We start from the raw sequence: 22,935 nt of genomic DNA on the forward strand, positions 1-22,935 counted from the left end.
TACAAAAGCTCTCGCGAGAGCAGCGCTAAAGCGCTGGCTCAGGCGAGACCTAAAAAGTATAGGTATTTTATGTGCGGAGACTCAGCAGTCCTTAAGTAAATCCATTTTGAATAACAAACAATCGTAAACGTATACGAAAGTGTAGGTTTACGTTTGAGAACCAGGCCTTCAGTGTGTGATCCTGGGCAAGCCATCTACTGCTCCCCTTTCCTTTCGTCATATAGTGGAACTATGCAACACAGGGACTTCTCTGACAACCCCGTCTGTGTCAGATCACATCCAACCCCCAACGTTAGCCAAGACAATCAAGTGTTTCTCCAATAGGGGGCAGCATGCAGTGCGGTGAAGCACCCCCGGTCCAACAGAGCGCAGTTAAGAGTAAACAGGCAGGCAGATACTAATCCTTTATGTGGGTTTCTTTATAGGGCCGAACAAGGTAGGAGCAAAACAGCAAAAGAAACCGATAGCAAACCAACCCCACTCGCATCACTAAGCGCGCCTGCTCTCTTCGCCACTGCCTGTAATATTGCTTTATCTCCTGCCTTGTCACGTTTATTGATTCGGCCCCCCTCGTCACTTGCCTGTCTCATCTGATTATCCAGACAGAACAGTCTACCCTTAAATCAGCAAAGTATCACATTCCGGGGCAGTCTTGACCAGAGCCAGCTCCTGTGCGTGTGTAATTATCCAATTAAGCGCCTCCTCTGTCATTAATGGTGCAGCCACGCACCCGGTGCATGAGGCAGAGCACAGAGCACTGCAGCTACAGAAGCCCGTCTGCTGCCTCCCTACCTCTCGCCCCCCACCCACAGTCACCCACCCCACCCCCCGACAGACAGCGCGAGTCCAAGGGGGATGCTGGCCATAACACCTCCTGGAGAGCCCCCCTCTCCCTTAATCCCAGGAGGATTCCGCCCAAGAGAACAGGGCTCATTGTTTCAAGCACAGACATTGCAGAAACCTCAATGACATATCCGGGAATGGCAGTCGCTCCATGTGTGGCTAATACATACGAAGCCTGACAAAGACGCAAAAATAAGCGTGGCGCGAGGGGGTTAATTTAAATGAACGGCCTAACATAAATCAGTGTGATTGTGCGCTTGCTACACTGATTAAAGTAGAATCAGCGGCTCTTAGGTTCACAAGAGCTTGGATCACTCTTTATGCTAATTAGGCACTTTAAAAATAAGCTAATGATGATGATGACGACGACCCCGCCTATCATCCTTCCAAAATGGACAAGACATGTCTTTTAATTAAAGAATATTACAGCTACTGAATATAACCTCCAGCTCTGCTGCACCCCCACCTCCCGCCCCACACAGTCACCCGCACTCCCCCCTCCCCCCCCCTCTCCAAACGCCCCGAGAGACAGCGTGAGTCCAGGGGGTATGCTGGCCATAACACCTCCTGGAGAGCCCCCCTCCCCCTTAATACTGGGAGGATTCCACCCAAGAGAACAGCGCTCATTGTTTCCAGCACAGATTGTGCAGAAACATCAATGACATATCCGGGAACGGCTAAAACATACAAAGTCTGACGAAGAACAAAAATAAGCGTGGCACGATGGGGTTAATTTAAATGAACGGCCTAACATAGATCAGTGGGTTGGTGCGCTTGCTACACTGATTAAAGTCAAATCGGAGTAGAATGAGCCGGCTCCCTGGCACCACGCAGTGCCATCGGAGGGTATCACTACCACGGTCCCTCCTTGGAAGTCTTGATGCAGTGTGGCGGCTCGCTGAGACGCTGGTTCCAGTGAAAAGGGCAGCTGATTGAAGCACTAAACTCCTACTCTGTCTCTAGGCGCTGTAAATCATTGGCAATCTGCGTAGAATAAGTTTCTTCTGGGTGCTGCTCGTCTCCACGCACGTTTGTACAGAACAGTGTAAATTAGTGACCAGTAAGCATATGTTCGCCGCGCAGCATTGTGCTTGAAAGGTTTTCTCACGCACGGACACCATGAACAAGCATTTGCAATGCAATAGGTCTCGCATTTATAAGAGTTTGAGCTATTGGCATTGTAAAATTACAATGCCTTTTATTTATGTTTTGGTTTTAAAACAAATAAAAGGCATTGTTATTTTCAATGTCAGTAGCATAAACTCGCATAAAAGCAGTGTGCGGCGCGCAGCAGTGTGCGGCGCGCAGCAGTGTGCGGCGCGCAGCAGTGTGCGGCGCGCAGCAGTGTGCGGCGGGCAGCAGTGTGCGGCGCGCAGCAGTGTGCGGCGCGCAGCAGTGTGCGGCGCGCAGCAGTGTGTAATGCGGCAGTGTGTAATGCGGCAGTGTGCGGCGTGCGGTAGTGTGCGGCGTGCAGCAGGGAAGAGGAGAGACATCCACTGTAGGCAGCCAGAGGATGAGACAGTGGAGCAGAGAGGCAGGCATCAGATCACCGACAGCCACACGATAAGACAGGGATGGGATGGGAGATCGCAAGAGGAATGGGGCCGACAGCGCAAGGAGCGAAGATAGATGGGAGATGCAGTCAAACAGATAAAATGAGATAGGAGGAATACAAGCATTGTGAATAGAGCGAGTTAAGAAGAAATCCACACCAAGCAATCAACAACATGAAAAGAGAATAGGAGAGCGACAGAAGCAGGGTGGGAGACAAATGGACGTGAAAGGGAGACAATAGACAGGAAGAGCAGAAGAGCGCATGGAGGGAGGCAGTGACAGGAAAGGAGACAGATGTAAAGTAAAGCAGCAGGCTGTGTGTGCCGTACAAAGAGACAACACAGCAGGAACAGTCAACAGCCAGGTAAAGACAAGATAGCGGCAAGGAGACTGGCAGGGAAAAGGATCACCAGGGACAGGGAAAAGACAGACCAGAAGACGGACAGGAAAACATACGGAAAGGGCAGAAGTGGAGCATGACTGATACCGATGCAATGCAGACGGGGAGAAAGCACAGAGGAAGGCAGGGCGTGGGGCAAGAGGAGAACCCAAAAGAGAGGGATAGGAACAAAAAAGGTTAAGAGGCATAAGGAGTAGCCGACGGAGACCACCAAAGACAGGCGGGGACAAGCGGCAGTCAGGGACAAGGGTGAGTGCACGTAGAGAGGGTTTTAGGCCAGTGAGTGTTAGAGAGTCATATAAAGAGGCAGATACGGGAAAAGGTAGATCGATAACAAGCGGAAGGCACACAGGATGACAGCAGTCACACAGACCAGTAGAGGGAGTGGCAGGAAAAGCATCAGGCAGAGTGTCTAACAAAGAGACATAGGCCAGCAGGCACAAGTGGGGTGATACAAAGAAGCGAGGAGCAGACAGGGAAACACGTATGCAGACCGGAAGAGAAGTAGGAAAATTAGGCGGCCAGATCTGGAGCACGACTGATATTCACCACGAGGCAGAATAAAGGGAAAGGGAAAAAACAGACAAGGGTAAGAGGAGGGCAAGGAGACTGGAAGAAAGGCAGAGTGACGCGATAACAAAAAGTCAGTCCAATCATGGAAAGGCAGATAGAGTAGAAGACCGAAGCTATACGTAACGAGGGGACTTCACAGACACAAGGAGCTTGGCAAGTGGAACAACAGGGAGAAAAATGGCAGGCAGAGATTGATTGAATGTCAGAGTATGTGACAGAGAGGGGCAGACAAACAAAAGAGGCAGAAGAAAAGCATGGAAAGCTGCAGGCAGGTGAAAGGGTAGACGAGGAGACACTCAGGTGGTGAGTGAGACACATGGAAAGGAAGAACAATAGACAGTGGGGCAATAAGCACAGTTAACAAAGGCCAGCAGCACAGACGTGTAACTGGTAAAGACATGAATCGCAGACAGACAAGGAAGGATCAGAGGAGACCGGAAAATAATTAGGAAGATTGGAAGGGACAGGGGAATACAAAAATAGGGACACAAGGAGCATGGCTGATATTCAGACAGCGACAGATAATGAGGGGGCATGCAAACAGGAAGAGTGGGGGAGGGGGGGGGAGGGGGGTTGAGGTTGAGACAGGAAAACCCGAATAAGGCCAGACATGGAGTATAGCTGACGTTCAACCAGAGGGAAGCAGTGGAGGCAGGTAGTCACAGGATGTGGTGCAGAGTGACCAAAAAGAGGAGCAGGCAATCCGACACCGGGAAAGTGAGATCCAGTAGGAGACAGATGGAGCTGGGGGAAGGGCGCAGAGCCAAGAAGATAGACAAGTAAAGAAAAGAGGCAGGCGGAGATGGGAACAGGAGCTGGGTGCAGTGTGAAGGCACAGGCAGCGTGGTAGACAGCAACAGAAATGCGAAAAGGTTGTGAGCAGACAGAACAAGACTGAGGCGCAAAAGTGAAAGCAGGCTGGCTGGCGAGTGGTGTGCGATGTGCGCGCACCATGACGAGAGAGGAAAGCCATATGGCGCCTCTGCTCGTCATTGTGCGCGTAACCGCACGCCCGTCGCCAGTGCATGCGCCAGTGGCCGGAAGCGCTTTCCCAAAAGTGGATTGCATGGCGGCACGATGCACGTGATTGTGCGCGTGCTCGTCATGCAATCCGCTTTTGGGTGCACTTTTGGGAGCCCCTTACTAGAGTCTCGCTGAGCGATCGCTTACGCGATAGCCAGGCGAGACCTAAAAACAAGCTTGTCCCAGGCTGCCCGCGCTCACAATGTCAAAGAGTGCGTCCCAGCTAATGAAGGAGACCGTGTCACGCCGCAAGTGAGAGATCCAATCCCGGTGGGTGGGGCCAAAAGGAGACAAGGCGGTAACAAGGAGGGAGTAAGCAGCCTCCTTTACAATGAGAAGCCTGCATTTACCCTAAGCTATGACACCAGCCAATGGGAAGAGGGGGCGGGTCTTCAAGTCTCCTTCCTCTACCATATTGATTTCAAGCACTCGGATACAGAGAGCAGTGCGTGCGCGCTGCTGTCGACAGCAGAGACCTAAAAAGAGGAAAGAGAAAATTGACTAATATACAAGAGGAGCATTCCAGACTCAACCACAAGATGGCGGAATAATGCACAATATGTGAATCCGGAAAAGATTAATGCTGCAAAAATATTTGTTTCCACTTCACTTCCGAATTACAAAAATTAAGAACTTAATTTGTGCTTTTGTAATTCTGATATATTCACAGTTCATTTACAGACATTTAATTTTTGTTGTGTGCTAGAAAAAAACCTCTTCCCCAGTACCCGACAAGATTGCCACATAAATCCTCTCTCTTTGAAGTCGCAGGAAGAAAATGAAACACCAAGCGATGAAGGCATGCTGAACAGCCTAAAACAAAGTCAGCAAATAGAAAGCCACTAAAAGTGAGTTGCAAAGCCAATAGTAAGCAATGGGTGGAATGCATTCCCAGGAAAGCTTTCAGAATGCCAACAAGACGTTTTTTTGCAGCCAGACATTGGCTTCGAACTAAAAAGTGCTACATCCAAGCAATACAATTGAGACCTGTATACGATTTACCCAACTCACCTAGTCTGAAATAATTGGCAATGGTAGAGCAAAGATTTGGCACCATACTGGTTACATGCCCTTCCATGACAATACCCTCAGACACGCCGGGGAAAGTTCCTATTGCATACTACCACTATTATACTACAAAACTGGAATGCAACAGTCAGGAAAGGGGATGCCGCTAAGTATCAATCACCACTGTCCCAAATTCTCAAGAACCCATATTTCCCACTGCGCCTGAAGGATAGAGGGTCTAGAAGGTATTAGAACTAACTAACCATAGGCAACACTTGATTATCTCTAACAATATCTTTAACATATCAAAAACTTTGACAGATCCAGAGGAACGATCCTTAAAGATATGATCAGCTAATGCACCTGGCGACACAGAAAAAAGAAACAAAGGCATTAGTGTTCCGACAGTAAACTCTTTTAAAAGAGAAAAAAGTACACAAAAAAGCACATCGGAAAATGGGTTACTAGTTGTGTGGGCTCCACAAGTAATGGGTCAGCACTTATCCACCCCTGGGAACCAAACAGCCCATTGTAGCGCTTGACTCTTAAAAGTTAGCGTTGCAGAGCAGTCCAGGGCTTACTCAAGGCAGGTGGTGTGGGCTAGTAATCTCTGTTCACAGATACACAATAACACTCAAATGATTGCCCTATCTGTGCATTTTCTTTTGAAAAAGGAAAAAGCGCATTACACACACTACTCAATACTATGCAGCAATTTACAAATATACACAAGCTGATTGAAATGCTTTTGGGATGACATTGCGTAATCATTCTTAGCCCTCCCAAAGGGAGGTCTCGAGCAACAAATCAGAGGCCAGAACATTTACTTGGATTAGAAATGCAACAAAAATGGAATATCCCTTTGAATGAGCGCGCACTTCATATGGGCACTAAAGCATGTTTAGGAGTGGTTGTCAGCATCATTACTTAAAGCATTCACTAGAGAATATGTCTATTCATGTGTAGGTGATTTGTGTCAAAGTTACTTGTAGCATGAAATGCCACTTTCAGCATAGGCCCTGTGGGCAACACAATTATAATCAGAACATTCATGCAATTATAGTTCTCACCCCTAGAGGGTGTTTACAGCATCAACACTTATCAAACATTACAGCATTCTTGCGAATAGTCCCTAAAGGACATCACTTTGATAAATGTACATGTGTAATTACCATCTTTCACCCATGGAGGGGGTCCCTTAACATGAAAAGCTCACATTAACCATTTTCAGCCCACAACTGGTTGCAGCCATAACCTTTGCCCCCAGACGGCACATCATTCCAAGCTGTTCAACAAAAGTTCCAGAAAAACAGACCGCTTTACAACAATGTGAAACCCTTGAGGAGCTATCTTTTTAATGTCCCCCTAAACTGAGGGTGGGGACTTTGTAACTGCAGTGTGTGTGTATGTATGTGGGTGGGGGGGGGGGGGGGGGCTGGTGGAAGACTGTAGTTCCTGTAGCTCCCCCACATCTTGGGCATTCCTTTGGTGGTGAGACAGCTCTAATGGAGCCACCACAAAGCCAAAAAGAGCAATTTTTGTAAGGAAATGTTGAGTCACATGGCTTTATGGGGCATTCCTCCAGCTTAGTAGTGCATGAGGCACGCTGGGGAGAGCCGCTGAGCATTTTCTTTTCCTCATTTCTTTTATTTAGTGCAACCTCACGCCACAACCATTGCCTTCATTGTGCCCAAGGCGTTGGCAAGAACTAGGGGAGGTCAGCCCCCAGGTTCACCACACGGGAAGCACAATTGGGCGATGCTGCAGGAGCCGGCGCTTCACTTTGGTCTGCCCACTCCTGTGGACAGATGCATGTGGTGCTGCAGCCTTCCGGGTTGCCAGGGGGAGTGCGACCCCCCCTCCACCACCAAACTTAAGCCACCGTCCTGGGCCCCCTCTCAGCTTTGCAGTAGGTGGGTGGGGCATGACGGTGCTCCCTGCCTCCATCTGGTCTCAACCCAGGGACAAGCTGTATAGATATTGTAATTGTAATTAAATTTATAGGGCGCACAGCTACCCACCATGGGGTCTCCCGGCGCCATAGATGGAAAGACCAACTGAGAACTGTCTACTGAGAGAAGAGCCAAGTTTTCAGGTCCCTACGGAACTGTGTGAAAATAGATTGAGATTTTAAAGAGACAGGAAGTGAATTCCAAAGCTTAGGGGCAAGGTGAAAGAAGGAGCAGCCCCCCATTCTAACCAGTCTGAATCTGGGGATCACGCAATTACCCCGAGAGGCTGATCTAAGGGCACGGGAAGGGGCACAGGGATGGACCAATGAACCTAGGTACAGAGGTGCCGAGCCTTGTTTAATTTTAAACATAAAGCAAAGAGCCTTAAATTTAATACGGCTCTCTATACGCAGCCAATGTAAGTCCCGCAGACAAGGAGAGATGGAAGATCTCTTAGGGACCTTGCAAAGGAGCCGGGCGGCAGAATTCTGCACCAACTGGAGCTTCTTACGTACCTCCTGGCTACAACCCAGATAAAGTACATTACCATAGTCGAGGCGAGAGGTGACAAGTGCTTGGACCACGGTACGTCTTGTTCAAATGGGAAGTAGCCAGAGGATTTTACGGAGCCACCTTAAGATGGTAAAACAGGTGGCTGAGATGCTGACAACTTGTTGACGCATAGATAGAGAATCGTCCAGCAAGAAGCCCAGGTTGCGTACATGCATAACCGGTTGGGGTAGTGGGCCCATTACCAAGGGCCAGTGATTCGGGCCCCAGAGATGTTTGTCCTTGCCCAATATAACTATTTCGGTTTTATCGCCGTTGAGTTTTAATAGATTCGCCTGCATCCATTCAGCCACGCGACCAAGTCCCTCCGGCAGTGTTGAAAAGGAACACTCCTTGTTTGAGGATAGGGAGAAGATGATCTGCTTATCGTCTGCGTAAGAGTAGAGGGATAGTCCCGCCTCCTCCACAATCGAGGCCAGGGGTCGTACGTAGATGTTAAAAAGCATAGGGCTTAGCGTGGACCCCTGGGGAACCCCATAGGCAGATGCCCGAATAGAGGAGGAGCAACTTGATGAACAAACCTGAAATGAGCGCTGACACAAAAACGAGGCTAGCCAGGACAAAGCAGACCCAGCCACCCCAGCATTTTTTAGTGCGGTGAGAAGAATAGAATGGGACACCGTATCAAAGGCGGCGCTCAAATCAAGCAGGATCAGCGCCATAGTTTCGCCTTGATCCAGATGAGCACGTAAAGTCTCGGTAACCCCTAGTAGGGCAGTTTCCGTGGAGAAGTTCGCGCGGAAGCCTGACTGAGAGGAATGAAGATAGCCTGTTGCCTCTACATGGGCAGTTAGATGAATGTTAACATGTTTCTCCAAGATTTTTGAAAACAAGGGTAGCAGGGAAATAGGCCGAAAGTTAGCAGAAATTTTAGGATCTGCCCCAGGTTTTTTCAGAAGAGGGATCACCATGGCCCTCTTCCATTCCACGGGAACAGTGGACTCCCGAAGAGAGGCATTAAGCAATTCTTGAATCACAAGGAGGGGAGCAGGTGCAAGGTGGCCAAGAATGGTAGTAGGCATAGGATCTAAAGGGGAGCCAGATTTCACCTTAGAAAGACAGATATGCTTTTAGACTGAACAGAGCTGTTATTTTTATACAGGTTTACAGTCTACATTGGTGTGACTCTGAAGTCTCTACCCCAAAGAGGATTGGATCTATGCCGTAAGACAGTCATTACCATAGGCATATAATGAATGTTGCTACAGTCAAACAGTAAAGCACACAGAATATCTCTCACATGTATACCTACATTACAAGGCCTATCTCTGGTCACTACCCAATTCTGCTTAGCCCCTTCTGCACCAGGCTACCTGGGCGCAGTTTCTGGGCTGCATGTGACAGGAGTCTCCCACGTGCAGCCCAGCTAAGTGCCCTTTACCCTGGCTGCGTCACAGCAGCCTCATATTAAAAGGCAGATACTGGTGGTAAACACGCACAGTCCATTTTACCATGAGTTTACCGTGGGAGAGTCACAGGTTATGAGGCTCCCCCACAGTAAAAGGTCAAAACTGGTGATAAAAAGCAAAACATTTGGGCAGATAAGATGGTAAGAACCACCTTCTCACATCCTAGAACAATTGGGGAATTTGACATAATTAACCAAACCCACAAATATAGCTGCTTGGGAAACAGGATTAGAACTAAAAATCACTGAAGAATCATGGCTGAATATAAAAGATCAGGGCACCTACAATGTCAAAAGTTAGCCAGCAAAAAGAAATAAGGTCAACATTTTTGGTGCATCAATACCTAACCCCAGCTCGTCTATATGATGTTTTTGAGTAAGATGAGCTCAGCTGGAGATGGTGTAATAAAAGTGGAACAATGGCACACATGGTAGCATTAAGTAATCTACAAGCTTTTTGGAAAACTACAGACCAAATTAGAACTGTGATTGCGCTTAAGTTAGAATGACTGGCTATGCTGATTAGCGACTCTGAATAGCTCTTAGTACGGTCACTAACAGCCTCCTTACGCATATGCTATTAGACACAAGGCGCACTATAGACCACTTTTGGAAGCTTCCCAGATTCCTGTGCGAAATATGTGGTGGTCCAAGTTATGATATGTATACGTCATGGAAAAACTAACAGTTAAGCTGAGAAACAGAACAAGTTATTCTGAAAAATATTGGGCCTTTTTCCACACTTGCATCAAAAATGCAGACCACCACAGGGTTGGACCAGGACATACAACAATGGTGAGCTCAGTCTACAAATGTCAGATATAGGCGACATATTCTGAATCAGAAATATCAGATAGTGATGAAATGTTTTAAATGCCTTGGGAATAGAAGACCTTGAGGGGAATTGGACTATGAAAAAAGGAGAGTTCAGAGGGGATTGGGCCTGGGGCCTGAAAAGGAGTATCAATATTTCAACCAGCTGTGTTACAGTAAGACAATAAGAAAAGAAACTGAGTGCAATTATCATGTGCATCTAATCTGTGCCATAAAATCTTTAAATGAAGTCTGGAAAAAAAAAGTGGTTGATCACCCTTTGCATAATGCCGAACACTGCCCTACAACAGCCCTTTAGACCTCACATACTCACAAAGTCCTGTCTGATGTCATTGAAGTCCTTGCCATACTTCTCAAGTGCTTCTTCAAACAGCATGGCCTCTGAGGCAGACCACTCTTCCATCTCATCTCTGCACAGCACTGGTCCTCCCTGTGGCACTAGCGTCGACATGGCCTTGGCCAGGTCATAGCCGTTCTTCTGCAGGGTGTCCATGGCATGGAACTGGGAGGAGCAAATTGAAATAAAAAACAGACCTTATTGTTCACATTGACATACTCTGCGAGCACATTGTTGACCACTAGGACAAAACAGAACGGTTTAGAAACTGCAGCCCAGCGCATGCTCTCTCCAAGCAATAAAAGAGGATCTGAGAAGCAGTGAGGTGGGCAGGCCTGTCGATGTGGTTCAGTTCCACAATTGGAACCATGGAATATAATGGAATAAAGGGTTCGAAAAGATCAGGGAACACAGGAAAGAAAAATTGTAACATTCTTGGAATGCATCAATGTGGGGGAAGTGAGGATATGGAGAGTTAAGAAATATACATGAAATGTAAATATACATGGGGGGTAAAGAGCTAATGAATCGACGGTAAACAGAGGAAAATCAAATATGCACTGGAGGGAGATCTAGCAATGTAATCCCAAGAAACATACACAAGTTCACAAATGAACTTGCAGTGTCAACCCAAAAAAAAAATGAACACAGATTAAGAGAACAACAAAGGTCTACACAGAGCCATGGAAATACACTGAAGCCCCCAGGTAACACACCGGGGAGCGGCACAAGCAGGCAAGAAATGGTGGATGGAGTAGGGGCAGGGGGCTAGTTAATAGATATTGCTGGAGCGCCCTCGTAGGAAGCTGGCTCGGTATATACTATACCAAAGTAAGGTATAGTGTGCACAAAGTCCAGTGGATCTCCAAAGGTAGGCAGAGGGTAAAGTAGATAATACCTTACTCTCTCTATTTGTGGTAGTGGGGGCGAGCAGTAAGGCTTTATCAGAGGTTAGTGTTAAGCATTTATTGTACACACTCAGGCAAGCAGTGATTTCACACACTCAAAGACGAAACTCTGACCAATTTGTTTTGTATAAAAATAATATTTAGCTGTATTTTATTTCAAAAACCAAGCCAGGCCTTGGACAGGTCAAGTGTAATAGTACTTGTGAGAAAGTGCCCGACGGCTCAAAAGCACCCTGCACCCAGCCGCCCGAGTGCCCCTGTGTGAGAAAGTGCCATCTTTCTTGCCAGGTATGCCCCCACTTTTTGCTGAATTGCTGAATGTACTTTGACTGAGTGTGCCCTGGACTCCTGCCAATCAGGTGCCCAGAGCCTATGTTCCCTCCCTATAAACCTCAAACCCAAATTGGCAAACCCTGGCCACATGTCAGCCCCTGGTAAATGGTACCCTAGCTACCCAGGGCCTTGTGACCAAGGAAGGCCTCTAAGGGCTGCATCACTTTTTGTGCTACCCTTAGAGGCCCTGTACCCCAACAGAAACACACTGCACTTGCAGGCTGAGTGTCTGGGTACAAGACAAAACAAAGTCGGCATGGCACACATCCCTGTGTGCCATGCCCACAATCTACACTGCCCTGGCATACATCAGCCACCCCTCTAGCCGGGTGCCCTATGCCAGTGGTGTGGGCACAGGAGCATGAGCCCTGTGCCCCTACATTACCCAGGTCAATTCCTGGGCACTGTAAGTGCAGTGCTGCCATTTAAGAGCATATGGTGCTAAGAAACTTGTCAAACACGAACTCCACAGCACCATAATGGCAAAACTGAAGACTGAAGTTTGGAATCAAACTTCTCAGCACATTAAACCCGCACTGATGCCAGTGTGAGATTTAAAGTACAAAGCACTACAGAGGGCACCTTAGAGATGCCCCCTGAAACCTAATCTACAATCCACGTCTGGTCTGAGAGGCTGCCTAGGCTGCCACACAGCAGACATGTTGCTGGACCCCTGGGTGGAGAGCTCCAGAACTCCTGGGCCTGCAACAATGCACATCCTAGGCGAGGTGCTAGGTCTCCTCCCCCAGGATTGGCAGGGGGAAGCTTCAAAGGCATGCCGCCTTTGGGAGCTTCTCAAGGCCACTTGCTGTACTCCGCAACTGGCCCCCACCGGTTCTGACCCCCACTCTGGCGGGAAGACTGGCCAGAAACCCCAAGTAAGGACAGGGGATGTGTCAGCCTCTGCCAACCCCACCTCTCAGGTGGCGGAGGCGAGGTGAAGCACATCTCCGGGGTCTCGCCATCTTGAAGATGAGAAGCCCTGCCCAATCAGGACTAGGCTACTGCCCCCCTCCCACAGGAGAGTGGCAGAATAGGGGGTGTACCACTGCAGGGCAGGGACCCATTGGTCCCTGCCCTTTACCTACCTGTAACGCCCCTAAAGGTAGTATTTAGGGGCACCCTGAACCTTCCTTAGATTCCAGATTCCGAAAAAGCAAAGAAGAGCAAGGAGAAAGAAGACCTGCCGTGCAGCTGCTAAGAAGAGGAAGACACCAACTGCTTTGGCCCCAGCCCCACCGGCCTGTCGACCCTCGAACCTGCTCCTGCTACATCCCGGCACCTCTAGTGGCCAGCAACCTCACAAACCCCGGAGGACCTGGCAACCTTGTGACTGAGTATCTGGGACTCCCATGAGCAGTGGCTCTGCTCAATGCAAGTTCTAACCCCTGGCATCAGCCCGGAACCGCGAACTCTGCACACTCTGCACCCGCCAAGCCTGGCCTGTGCCGGAGTGAACAAAGACCCAGAGAACGTCCCCCCGGCGATTGTGACCCCGAATCTGGCACCCAAGGACTCACCTCGAGGCTCCCGACGACGCCTGCAGCCTCGGAACCAGGTACCCCCTTCCCCAACCGCGATCAACAGAGGGTAAGAATTGCTTTGTTTTTCTGCATTCTTTTGTCCTTTCCATATAGTGCATCACTGCCCTCCTGGCGTCCAGTGTGTGTAAGGCTCTTTCTGTGCTCGTGAATGGTTTTTTGGGAAAAAACTTGGTATTTGAACTGTCTGGTTGATGTGGAACTTAGACACCACCTTTGGCATGAAATGCGGGTCCGTTCTCATGACAATCCTATCACTGTGTATTTGTAGGTAGGGTTCTTGGAGCGTTAACGCTTGCAATTCACTTACTCTTCGTAGTGATGTGATAGCCACTAGGAAGGCTGTCTTCAGTGTGAGCATATGCAGTGTAGCTTTGTGAATAGGCTCAAATGGTGCTTTCATTAGCTGTGTGAGCACTACATTGAGGTTCCATGCTGGTACTGGCATTCTGCCTGGAGGAGGGTCCTTTTTGCACCTTCTAGGAATCTTTTTACCACCTGTGATGTGAAGAAACTTCACAGTTTCCCCTCTTGTGTAAGCCACAATTGCCGCTAAGTGGACCCTTAGGGACGTGTAGCTTAGCTTATTTTGCAGTAGCTGCGTTAAGTATCTTAGTACTGTTGATTCCGTAGTAATCTTTGTTTGCAGATTTTCTCTAATGCACCATTCGGTGAATCTCTTCCACTTTGCTACGTAGCACTTCCTTGTGGTGGGTCTTCTTGCCTCTCTGAGTACCGCCATCGTACTTGCCGGTAATTTGAGGTGTGCGAACTCTAGGTCCTCAGGAGCCATGCAGCTAGGCTGAGGCTTTCTGGTTCTGGGTGTAGTACTCTTCCGTTTTGCATAGTTAGCAGGTCCTTCCTGGCGGGGAACCTGTGTGCGTGCGTTTGAGACATCTCCAGGATTTGTGAGAACCAGGTTTGCCTGGCCCATTGGGGTGCTATCAGGATGAGCGTCATGCTGCTGAATCTGCACTTGTTCAGCACTCTGTGTAGTAGTGGTATTGGTGGAAAAGCGTATGCAAATGTCCCTGACCAGCTTATCCATAGCGCATTCCCCAGGGACTGTTTGGACGGTACTCTGGATGCGAAGTTTTGGCATTTTGCATTTTGGTGTGTTGCAAAGAGGTCTATTTGTGGAGTCCCCCATTTGTGTAATACCTTCTGGATTTTCTGTTGATTGGTCTCCCATTCGTGGGATGCTGATGCCTGTCTGCTGAGCCAGTCTGCCTCTACATTGTCCTTCCCTGGTAGATGTATTGCTAACAGGTCTATCCTTCTGGGGATTGCCCATCTCCATATTTCCTGCGCTAGCCGTGAGAGTGTCACTGAGTTGTCCCTCCTTGCTTGTTGATGTAGAACATGGTAGTTGTATTGTCTGTTTGTATCGGTACTCTGTTCCCGTACAGCAGTTTCTGAAAGGCCTTTAAGGCTAGGAACACTGTCTGGAGTTCTAGGTAGTTGATGTGCTTTATTGCACCCTGATGTCCCCACAACCCCCTTACTTTGAGGTTGTTTTTGTGCGCTCCCCACCCCTACTGGGAGGAGTCTGTTGTAATGGTTACAGTTGGAGTTGGTTGTGTGAATGATCTCCCCTGTGCTAAGTTCTTCTGGTTCCATCACGCTATTTCTTGCTGTACTGTTTGTGTGATCCTCCCAACTCCCTGTCGCTTGTGGCCATTGCTGCTGGATCCATTCTTGGAATGGCCTCATGTGTAGGCGAATATTTGGTACCGAATGTATGCATGATGCCATCATCCCCATCACTTTGCTCACAGTCCTCACTGTCAGAGCTTGCCCCTTGCAGTAAAGACGCGTCTCCTTGCACATAGCCAGAGTCCTCTTTGCACATGGAATCACTGTGCATTGTATGGTGTTGATTTCTGCTCCTAAGAACCTCTTCAGTTCTTCTGGTTCTATTGACGTTTTCCCCCAATGGATCGAAAACCTCAGTTGGGCCAGCGTCTGTATCACTCTCTCTATGCGCTTCCTGCACATGTGGTATGAGCTTGCTTTTACCAGCCAGTTGTCGAGGTATGGGTATACATGTATCCCCTTCCTCCTAAAGTATGCTGCTACTGCCGCCAGACATTTTGTGAAGACTCTCTGTGCTGATTTTAGTCCGAAAGCTAGCACTGTGAACTGGTAATGATTTGTGCCTATTGTAAACCCGAGGTGTTTTTGTTTGCTGTTGATGGGGATGTGCAAGTAGGCGTCCTTTAAGTCTATAGTTGCCATGTAGTCTCCTCTTTGTAGTTGAGGTATGACCTCTTGGAGGGAGGTCATCTTGAACTCTTGAGTTTTTATTAACCCGTTTAGGAATCGGATGTCTAGAATTGGACGTAATATTCCATCTACCTTTGGTATGAGGATGTAGGTTGAGTATACCCCTTTGTTCCTTTGTTTTTGTGGCACTAGTTATATGGCTCTTTTCTTTAGCAATTCTCTTGCTTCTTCCCTCAAGTGTGTCAGCTCTTTTGCTGTGTGCACTCTGACCTTTGGCCTTCTGTTTTGCAGTGGCCATTCCAGGTCTATACAGTACCCATATTGTATGAGGTTCAATATCCTTTTGTCTGATGTTATTTTCCTCCACTCCTGGAGGAAGTGTCTTAATCTGCCTCCTACCGGTGATGTGTGTTGGAGGAGCTGTTGAAGTTTGATTTTTTGCAGTTTTTTGTCCTGTCTCTTTCAGCACTTCCTGAGGTCTCATCCAGGAGTGCGTGGTTTCTGCTGGTGAGTCACTTTCCTGTGGGAGGCTGACTTCCCCTCTGGCCGTTACCCCTTCCTCGTCCGTGCCCTCGAAAGGATTGTCCTCTGGGCTGGTACTGCCAGTTTTGCTGCTGCTGTCCTTGCTACTGTCCCTGGTTACCCCCTTGATAACTTTGCTGGCTGGTTTGGTGTGTTGCCCCAGGCTGATGATTTTCTCTGCCTGTCGGTCTCCTGGAAGGTGTTCCTCTTCTCATACCTCTGAACTGCAGCGCCCCCATAGATCTAGCTGTTTCGTTACCTTTCTTCAGCTGGTTCAACTTTGTCAACTGGTGCTCCAAACAGTTGTTCCCCGTTGAAGGGTGTGTTGAGGATGTTGTTTTGGACCTCATTCTTGAAACCAGAAATTCTTAACCAGGCATGTCTCCTTTCTGTGATCCCCAGCATCATTTGCCTGCTTGATGTCTCTGCTGCGTCCAGGACTGACTTTAAACATGTATTAGCCATGTTCTTCCCCTCTTCTACCAGATGGCTTGCTCTTCTCTGGTATTGTTCTGGTACGTGCTAGAGTTCTCCCACTTCTTCCCAGTGTTGGTATGCGTGTCTGTTGATGAGCGCATTGGGGTTGGTGATGCGCCATTGTATGGCTGTACTCCTTTCCATCTTCCTACCTATCATGTCCATCCTCTTGCTTTCTTTGTCTGGTGGAGGGCCAGAGTTTGTGGGTATATTTGCTCTTTCTCGAGCTGTGGATGTAATGATGGAGTCGGCTGGTACTGACCCTCTGATGTACATGGGGTCCTTTGAAGAATGTTTATATTTTTTCTCTGCCCGTGGAGTCACAGCTCTACACATGGCAGGCTCTTTGAATGCCTCCTTCCCCTGGTCCAGCACACTTGGGAGCATGGGCAGGAACTGGCTCTTAGTTTGTGAAGGCAGCAAGATCTCCAAGAGGAAGCAAGACTGGGGTTTCCCTTCCTCTAACTGCACTCCATACGTCTCAGCCGCCCTTTTGATGACTTGATTGTAGATCACTATGTCGTCCGGCGGCGAAGGCCTCGACGGATATGAATCTACGCCCTCTTCCGGTGATTCGGCGTCGAGATCTTCCCACGGCAAGTCTTGAGCCTCCGAAGTCAACTCTTGGTAAGTCTCATCTTCTTCCCTTCGCCTGTCCCGTAGTACAGGTCCTCTTCCTGTTCCTCTTCAGGTTCAGGTGTGTTCGGCGCTTCGAATTCCTCGAAAAGAAGAAGAAATACTACAATTCCGGACCCAACCACTAGATGGCGGAATAATGCACAGCATAGTGAATCCAGAAAGATTCACGCTGCAAAACTCCCGTTGAGCTCAAAGTATTATTGTGTTTGAAATTGTGTTGCCTATTGCAACAACCTGTAACTATTACCTATAAAAGTCAATTGCATATTGCAAAAAGTATTTAACTAAAGCATCTCATTCTGAGAAAGTATTTTTTAATACCTATTGTTGGTTCTAAAATAAAACAACCATATTTTTGTATATAAACCATTGGCCTAGAGTTCAGTTCTTGAGTGTGAGAGACCATTTGCTGACTGTGTACAACAAATGCTTTACACTGTCCTCTGATACTGCCTTACTGCTCGACCAAGCTACCGCTTTAGAGAGTAAGGTTATATCTAACTTTAACCTCTGCCAAACGTCTGGGGACTGTGGACTCTGTACCCACTGTAACTATTTGGGAACAGTATATACAGAGCCACTTTCTCACAGTACTTAGCAAGAATAATGCAGTTAAATACAGTTTGAATGCAGTTGAATGCAATTGGATTGAATACAGGTAAGTGACTTGTTCATAAAACAGTTGGAATTACTTTTCAGTTACTATTGAGATTACTTTGTAAGTTACAGTTCAGATTACTTTAAGTTACTTTTTCTACTCAGTGTGATATGCCTAGATATCACACTGGGAGATTTGCTAGATAAAAGGTAAGTCAGTCAGTTTTGGTACATATACAGTTTAAGGTTTCATACAATGGGAGGAAATGAAGTTATCGGTTTAACGGTAAGCACTTTGGTTTTCTGGGGTTAGAATAAGGGTATCCCCAGGGTAAAGGATGCACTCTCAAAGCACCCCAGCGGCACTAGGGAGGCTGGGTGCAGAGGCCCAATGTTGTCCAATGGGGGATAGGGAGCCTCTGGTTGGTGGCTGCTCATGAGCAGGCCACAGGGTTGAGGATGCAAAGTCCAGGGACATAAGCTCAGGGCAAAAGGGGGTTCAAATTAGCACCCAATATGCACCCACAGAGGCACTAGGGCGGCCGGGTGCAGGGTGCTGTTTTGGCGCTGGGTGCCCTGTTACTTTCAATGGGGATTCTCTGGTTGGAACAAACACTGCAGGCTCGGGCACGAAGATCTTCTGGAGGCGACCACCGGTTGGAGAGAAAAGTTGGGATGTGGTGGAATGCCGGGACACAGTCGGTTGAGCAACCTAAGGCTGTGGGACGTCGGGTGCAGGGGTGTCTTTTGGCGTCGGGTTTTTCTTACCGGCTCCTGTCGGGGGATCCTCCAGAAAGGGGATGCAGCCGTCGTCAGAAGACTCTAGGCAAATCAGGGATCACCAGATCCCAGGTCAGGAGGAGACCACCTCCTGCAGTTGGGTGCTGACTCACGGATCTGCCCGGAGCCAGAGTCTATCGGTGTGCAAATCCGGTGCTCACAGGAGACAGTCTGGTTGGGGAAGGCAGGGCAGGTCCTCTGGGTTTTGGGAGGTGGCTGGCTGCAGGACACACCGGAATTACGCTGGAGGAGGTCGGGACAGGCCAGTAGGGCTGGGGCCAAGTCAGCTGGTGTCCTCCTCTTCTTCCTTCAGCATGGCTCTTCTGTCATCCTTGTTTACTGTTGTCGGAGGAGGCAAGGTTCAGGGTTGCCCCTAAAGAATAAATTTAGGGGCATTTCAGGCAGGTAAAGGTTGGGACCAATGGGTTCCTTCCTTGTGGTGGGTACTCCCTCTATTATGCCACCCTCCAGTGGGAGGGGGGCATAAGCATCAGTCTGGTTGGCTGGGTGCCCCCATCTTAACTATGGCGGAACTGAGTTGTGTTGTGCCTAGCCTCCCCTCTCCCACCTGAGGGATGGGATTGGCAAATGCGGGCACACCGCTCCTCCTATCTTGGTCTTCCCGCCGATTCTCCCACCCAAAGTGGGGGCCAGTTTCTGGGAGCAGCAAACGTCTGGGGAAGCTCACAAAGGCGGCAAGCCTTTGAAGCTTCCCCTTCGTGAACCCTGGCCATCCGGAGGGGAGGGGCTTGGCACCTCTGCCCAGGACTTGCTTTGTTTTAGGACCCCGAGCGCAGGAGGCTCTCGACCTAGGGGTCCAGAAACCGGTCTGGTGGTGGCAGGTGGCGAAAAGTCAGTCATCCAAGACACTAGGTCAGGTAATTTTTCAGGTTGCATCTCTAAGATGCCCTCCGAGTGCATTTTACATTAAATTCCACACTGGCATCAGTGTGGGTTAATGTGCTCAGACGTTTGATATCAAACTTCTCAGTTTTCAGTACAGCCTTTTTTGAGCTGAGGAGTTCATAATGAGAAACTCCCAGACCATATACTCTTTATGGCTGAACTGCACTTAAAACTTGGGCACTGTAGGGGTACAGGGCCCATACCACTGTACCCTCACCAATGGTATAGTGCACTCTGCTAGAGGGGTGGCTTACGTATACCAGAGGCAGTATATGCATGGCACACTGGGATGTGTGCCATGCCAACTTCACTTTTGTCTGCACAAAAGCGCAACACACAGGGTGGGCGCGCAACACACAGGGTGGGCGCGACACACACAGGGTGGGCGCGACACACACAGGGTGGGCGCGAGACACACAGGGTGGGCGCGAGACACACAGGGTGGGCGCGAGACACACAGGGTGGGCGCGAGACACACAGAGCGCGAGACACACAGAGCGCGAGAGAGAGAGAGACTAAAAAAGTGTGGGGGGGCGCAACCATGGATGAAGGGGCACTTTCCTGGAGCCCCCTCCACCCCCCCTGTAAGAAAGTGGCTCTGTATATACTCTATATAATAGGTACAGTGTGCACAGAGTCCACAATCCCCAGAGGTTTGGCAGAGGCTAAAGTTAGATATAACCTTACTGTCTAACATGGTAGCTTGGTCGAGCAGTAAGTCAGCAAATGGTCTTACATACTCAAGAACTAAACTCTAGGCCAATGGTTTTGTATCAAAATATATAGTTTTTTTATTTTAGAACCAACAATAATAATAATAATACTGAAGCTTGTAAAGCGCGACAGCTACCCCAAACAGGGGTGTCCCGGCGCTATAACAGTAGAAGCTAGATTGACATACAAAAGTGAGAAGACCGGCCTCCTAAGCCCTTAAGCGGAGCCGAAGAGCCATGTTTTCAGGGCTTTACGAAAGCAGGATTCTGAAATTGCCAGCCGTAAATGGCTAGGCAGATGGTTCCACAGTGTGGTAGTTTTGGCCGTGAAGGATCTACCACCCAGACGTGATTTTCTGAAACGGGAGGAGTGTAGCAGATTCTGAGAGTTAGAACGCAACGCCCGATTCTGCTTGTAGGGGCATAATCTGTCCTTCAGGTAGCGTGGGCAATTGCCGTGCAAGGCCCTATAGGCCAGGGTCATTGCCTTAAAAATATTTCTTTCCTCGACCGGTAGCCAATGGAGCAACCGGAGATGCGGAGAGACATGGTGTCGGAAAGGGATTCGGTGAACCAGTCTCATTCTGAACCAGCTGGAGGCGGTGGATAGCGTATTTGGGGAGACCTAGATAAAGGCCATTTGCGTAGTCCAGCCTGGATGTGACTGTGGCATGGGCTACTATTTTCCGGCAATCTTCCGGGAGGAGGTGCAGAATTTTCCTTAAGTTTTCTAATTTTCTGAAACAGGTTGCGGAGACCTGCTGAATTTGGGCAAGGAGAGAGAAATCAGACTCCCACCATACTCCTAAATTGCGAATGCAATTAGCGGGGGGGGGGGGGGGGGGGTGATGGTCCCATTTCCCCTGGCCACCATAGATCCGCATCGGGGGCAAAGCCCGTACCGTAGAACATGACTTCGGTCTTTCCAGCGTTAAGCTTTAATTTGTTAGCGTTCATCCAAATGGCTATGTCACGCAGGCAGCCTATAAAGTTCTTGAAAGCCTCAGCGGACCGCTCCTTAAATGAAAAGAACAGTTGTGTGTCGTCGGTTGCACCATTCAGGGAGTCCTTTCGTTGGCGTTTTCATGAGAACATGAGGAAGCTGGAAACTTTTGGCACATTCTCTTTAAAAGCACAGCATGTTGGAGACTGGTTAATCGATTGAACCTATGTAGCACTTTAGATCTCAAAGCGCTATGGTGGGTGCAGCAGTTACAACTCATGAAATATGGGGTGCAACTCACAAGGAGGGGGCAGGTTTGAGTGCACATTGGCTGCAATCGAACTCTTAAAATGATGGGCTGTGTGTATCCATTATCAGCACTCAGTCTTCGCTAAGTGATCTTGTTTGTTTTGTTGTTGTGTTAATGCTTTGCTGCGCCTGTTTGACTTACGTGCTTTCTCCTCTTTCCGCACACCCACACACCCCACCCACCACCCACCCACAACCACACCCCACCCACCCACCCACCCCACCCACCCACCCACCCACCCAACCCCATCCACCCACCCACCCACCCAACCCCACCCACCCACCCCCACCCAACCAACCCCACCCACCCACCCCCACCAACCCCACCCACCCACCCCCAACCAACCCCACCCCCAACCAACAACCAACCCCACCCACACCCAACCCAAGACCAGCCCAACCAACCAACCCCACCCAACCAACCAACCAACCCCACCCAACCAACCAACCAACCCCCACCCAACCAACCAACCAACCCCACCCAACCAACCAACCCCACCCAACCAACCAACCAACCAACCCAACCCAACCAACCCCACCCAACCAACCAACCCAACCCACCAACCAACCAACACCACCCACCCACCCAACCAACCAACCCCACCCAACCAACCAACCCCACCCAACCAACCAACCCCACCCAACCAACCAACCCCACCCAACCAACCAACCAACCCCACCCAACCAACCAACCAACCCCACCCAACCAACCAACCAACCCCACCCAACCCCAACCAACCCAACCAACCAACCAACCCCACCCAACCAACCCCAACCAACCCCACCCAACCAACCCCAACCAACCAACCCCAACCAACCCAACCAACCAACCCCACCCAACCAACCCCAACCAACCAACCCCACCCAACCAACCCCAACCAACCAACCCCACCCAACCAACCCCAACCAACCCACCCAACCAACCAACCCCAACCAACCCAACCAACCAACCAACCCCAACCAACCCAACCCCACCCAACCAACCAACCAACCAACCCCACCCAACCAACCAACCAACCAACCAACCCCACCCAACCAACCAACCCAACCCAACCCAACCCAACCCAACCCAACCAACCAACCCCACCCAACCCAACCCAACCAACCAACCAACCCCACCCACCCAACCCAACCAACCAACCCCACCCAACCCAACCAACCAACCAACCCCACCCAACCCAACCAACCAACCCCACCCAACCCAACCCAACCAACCCCACCCAACCCAACCCACCAACCAACCAACCCCACCCAACCCAACCCAACCCAACCAATCCCACCCAACCAACCAACCAACCCCACCCCAACCAACCAACCCCACCCAACCCAACCCAACCCCACCCACCCACCCAACCAACCAACCCCACCCACCCCCACCCAACCAACCCCACCCCACCCAACCAACCCCACCCCACCCAACCAACCCCACCCAACCCCACCCAACCAACCCACCAACCCCACCCAACCAACCAACCCCACCCAACCAACCAACCAACCCCACCCAACCCCACCCAACCCAACCAACCAACCAACCCCACC

General features: G+C 49.5%; 1 protein-coding gene across 2 annotated transcripts in view; it reads right to left on the reverse strand.

Moving 5' to 3' along the window:
- The window catches only part of MTA2 (metastasis associated 1 family member 2), a 521,443-nt gene that overhangs the window by 403,957 nt on the left and 94,551 nt on the right, over positions 1-22,935 (reverse strand). For both annotated transcript variants that reach the window (XM_085626074.1, XM_085626073.1), the window contains exon 9: positions 10,479-10,667. In XM_085626074.1, coding sequence (XP_085482200.1) covers positions 10,479-10,667 — 189 coding nt within the window. The remainder of the gene's footprint in view (positions 1-10,478; positions 10,668-22,935) is intronic.

The sequence above is a fragment of the Triturus cristatus genome, chromosome 9, assembly GCF_964204655.1.
Source record: "Triturus cristatus chromosome 9, aTriCri1.1, whole genome shotgun sequence".
Classification (NCBI taxonomy): Eukaryota; Metazoa; Chordata; class Amphibia; order Caudata; family Salamandridae; genus Triturus; species Triturus cristatus.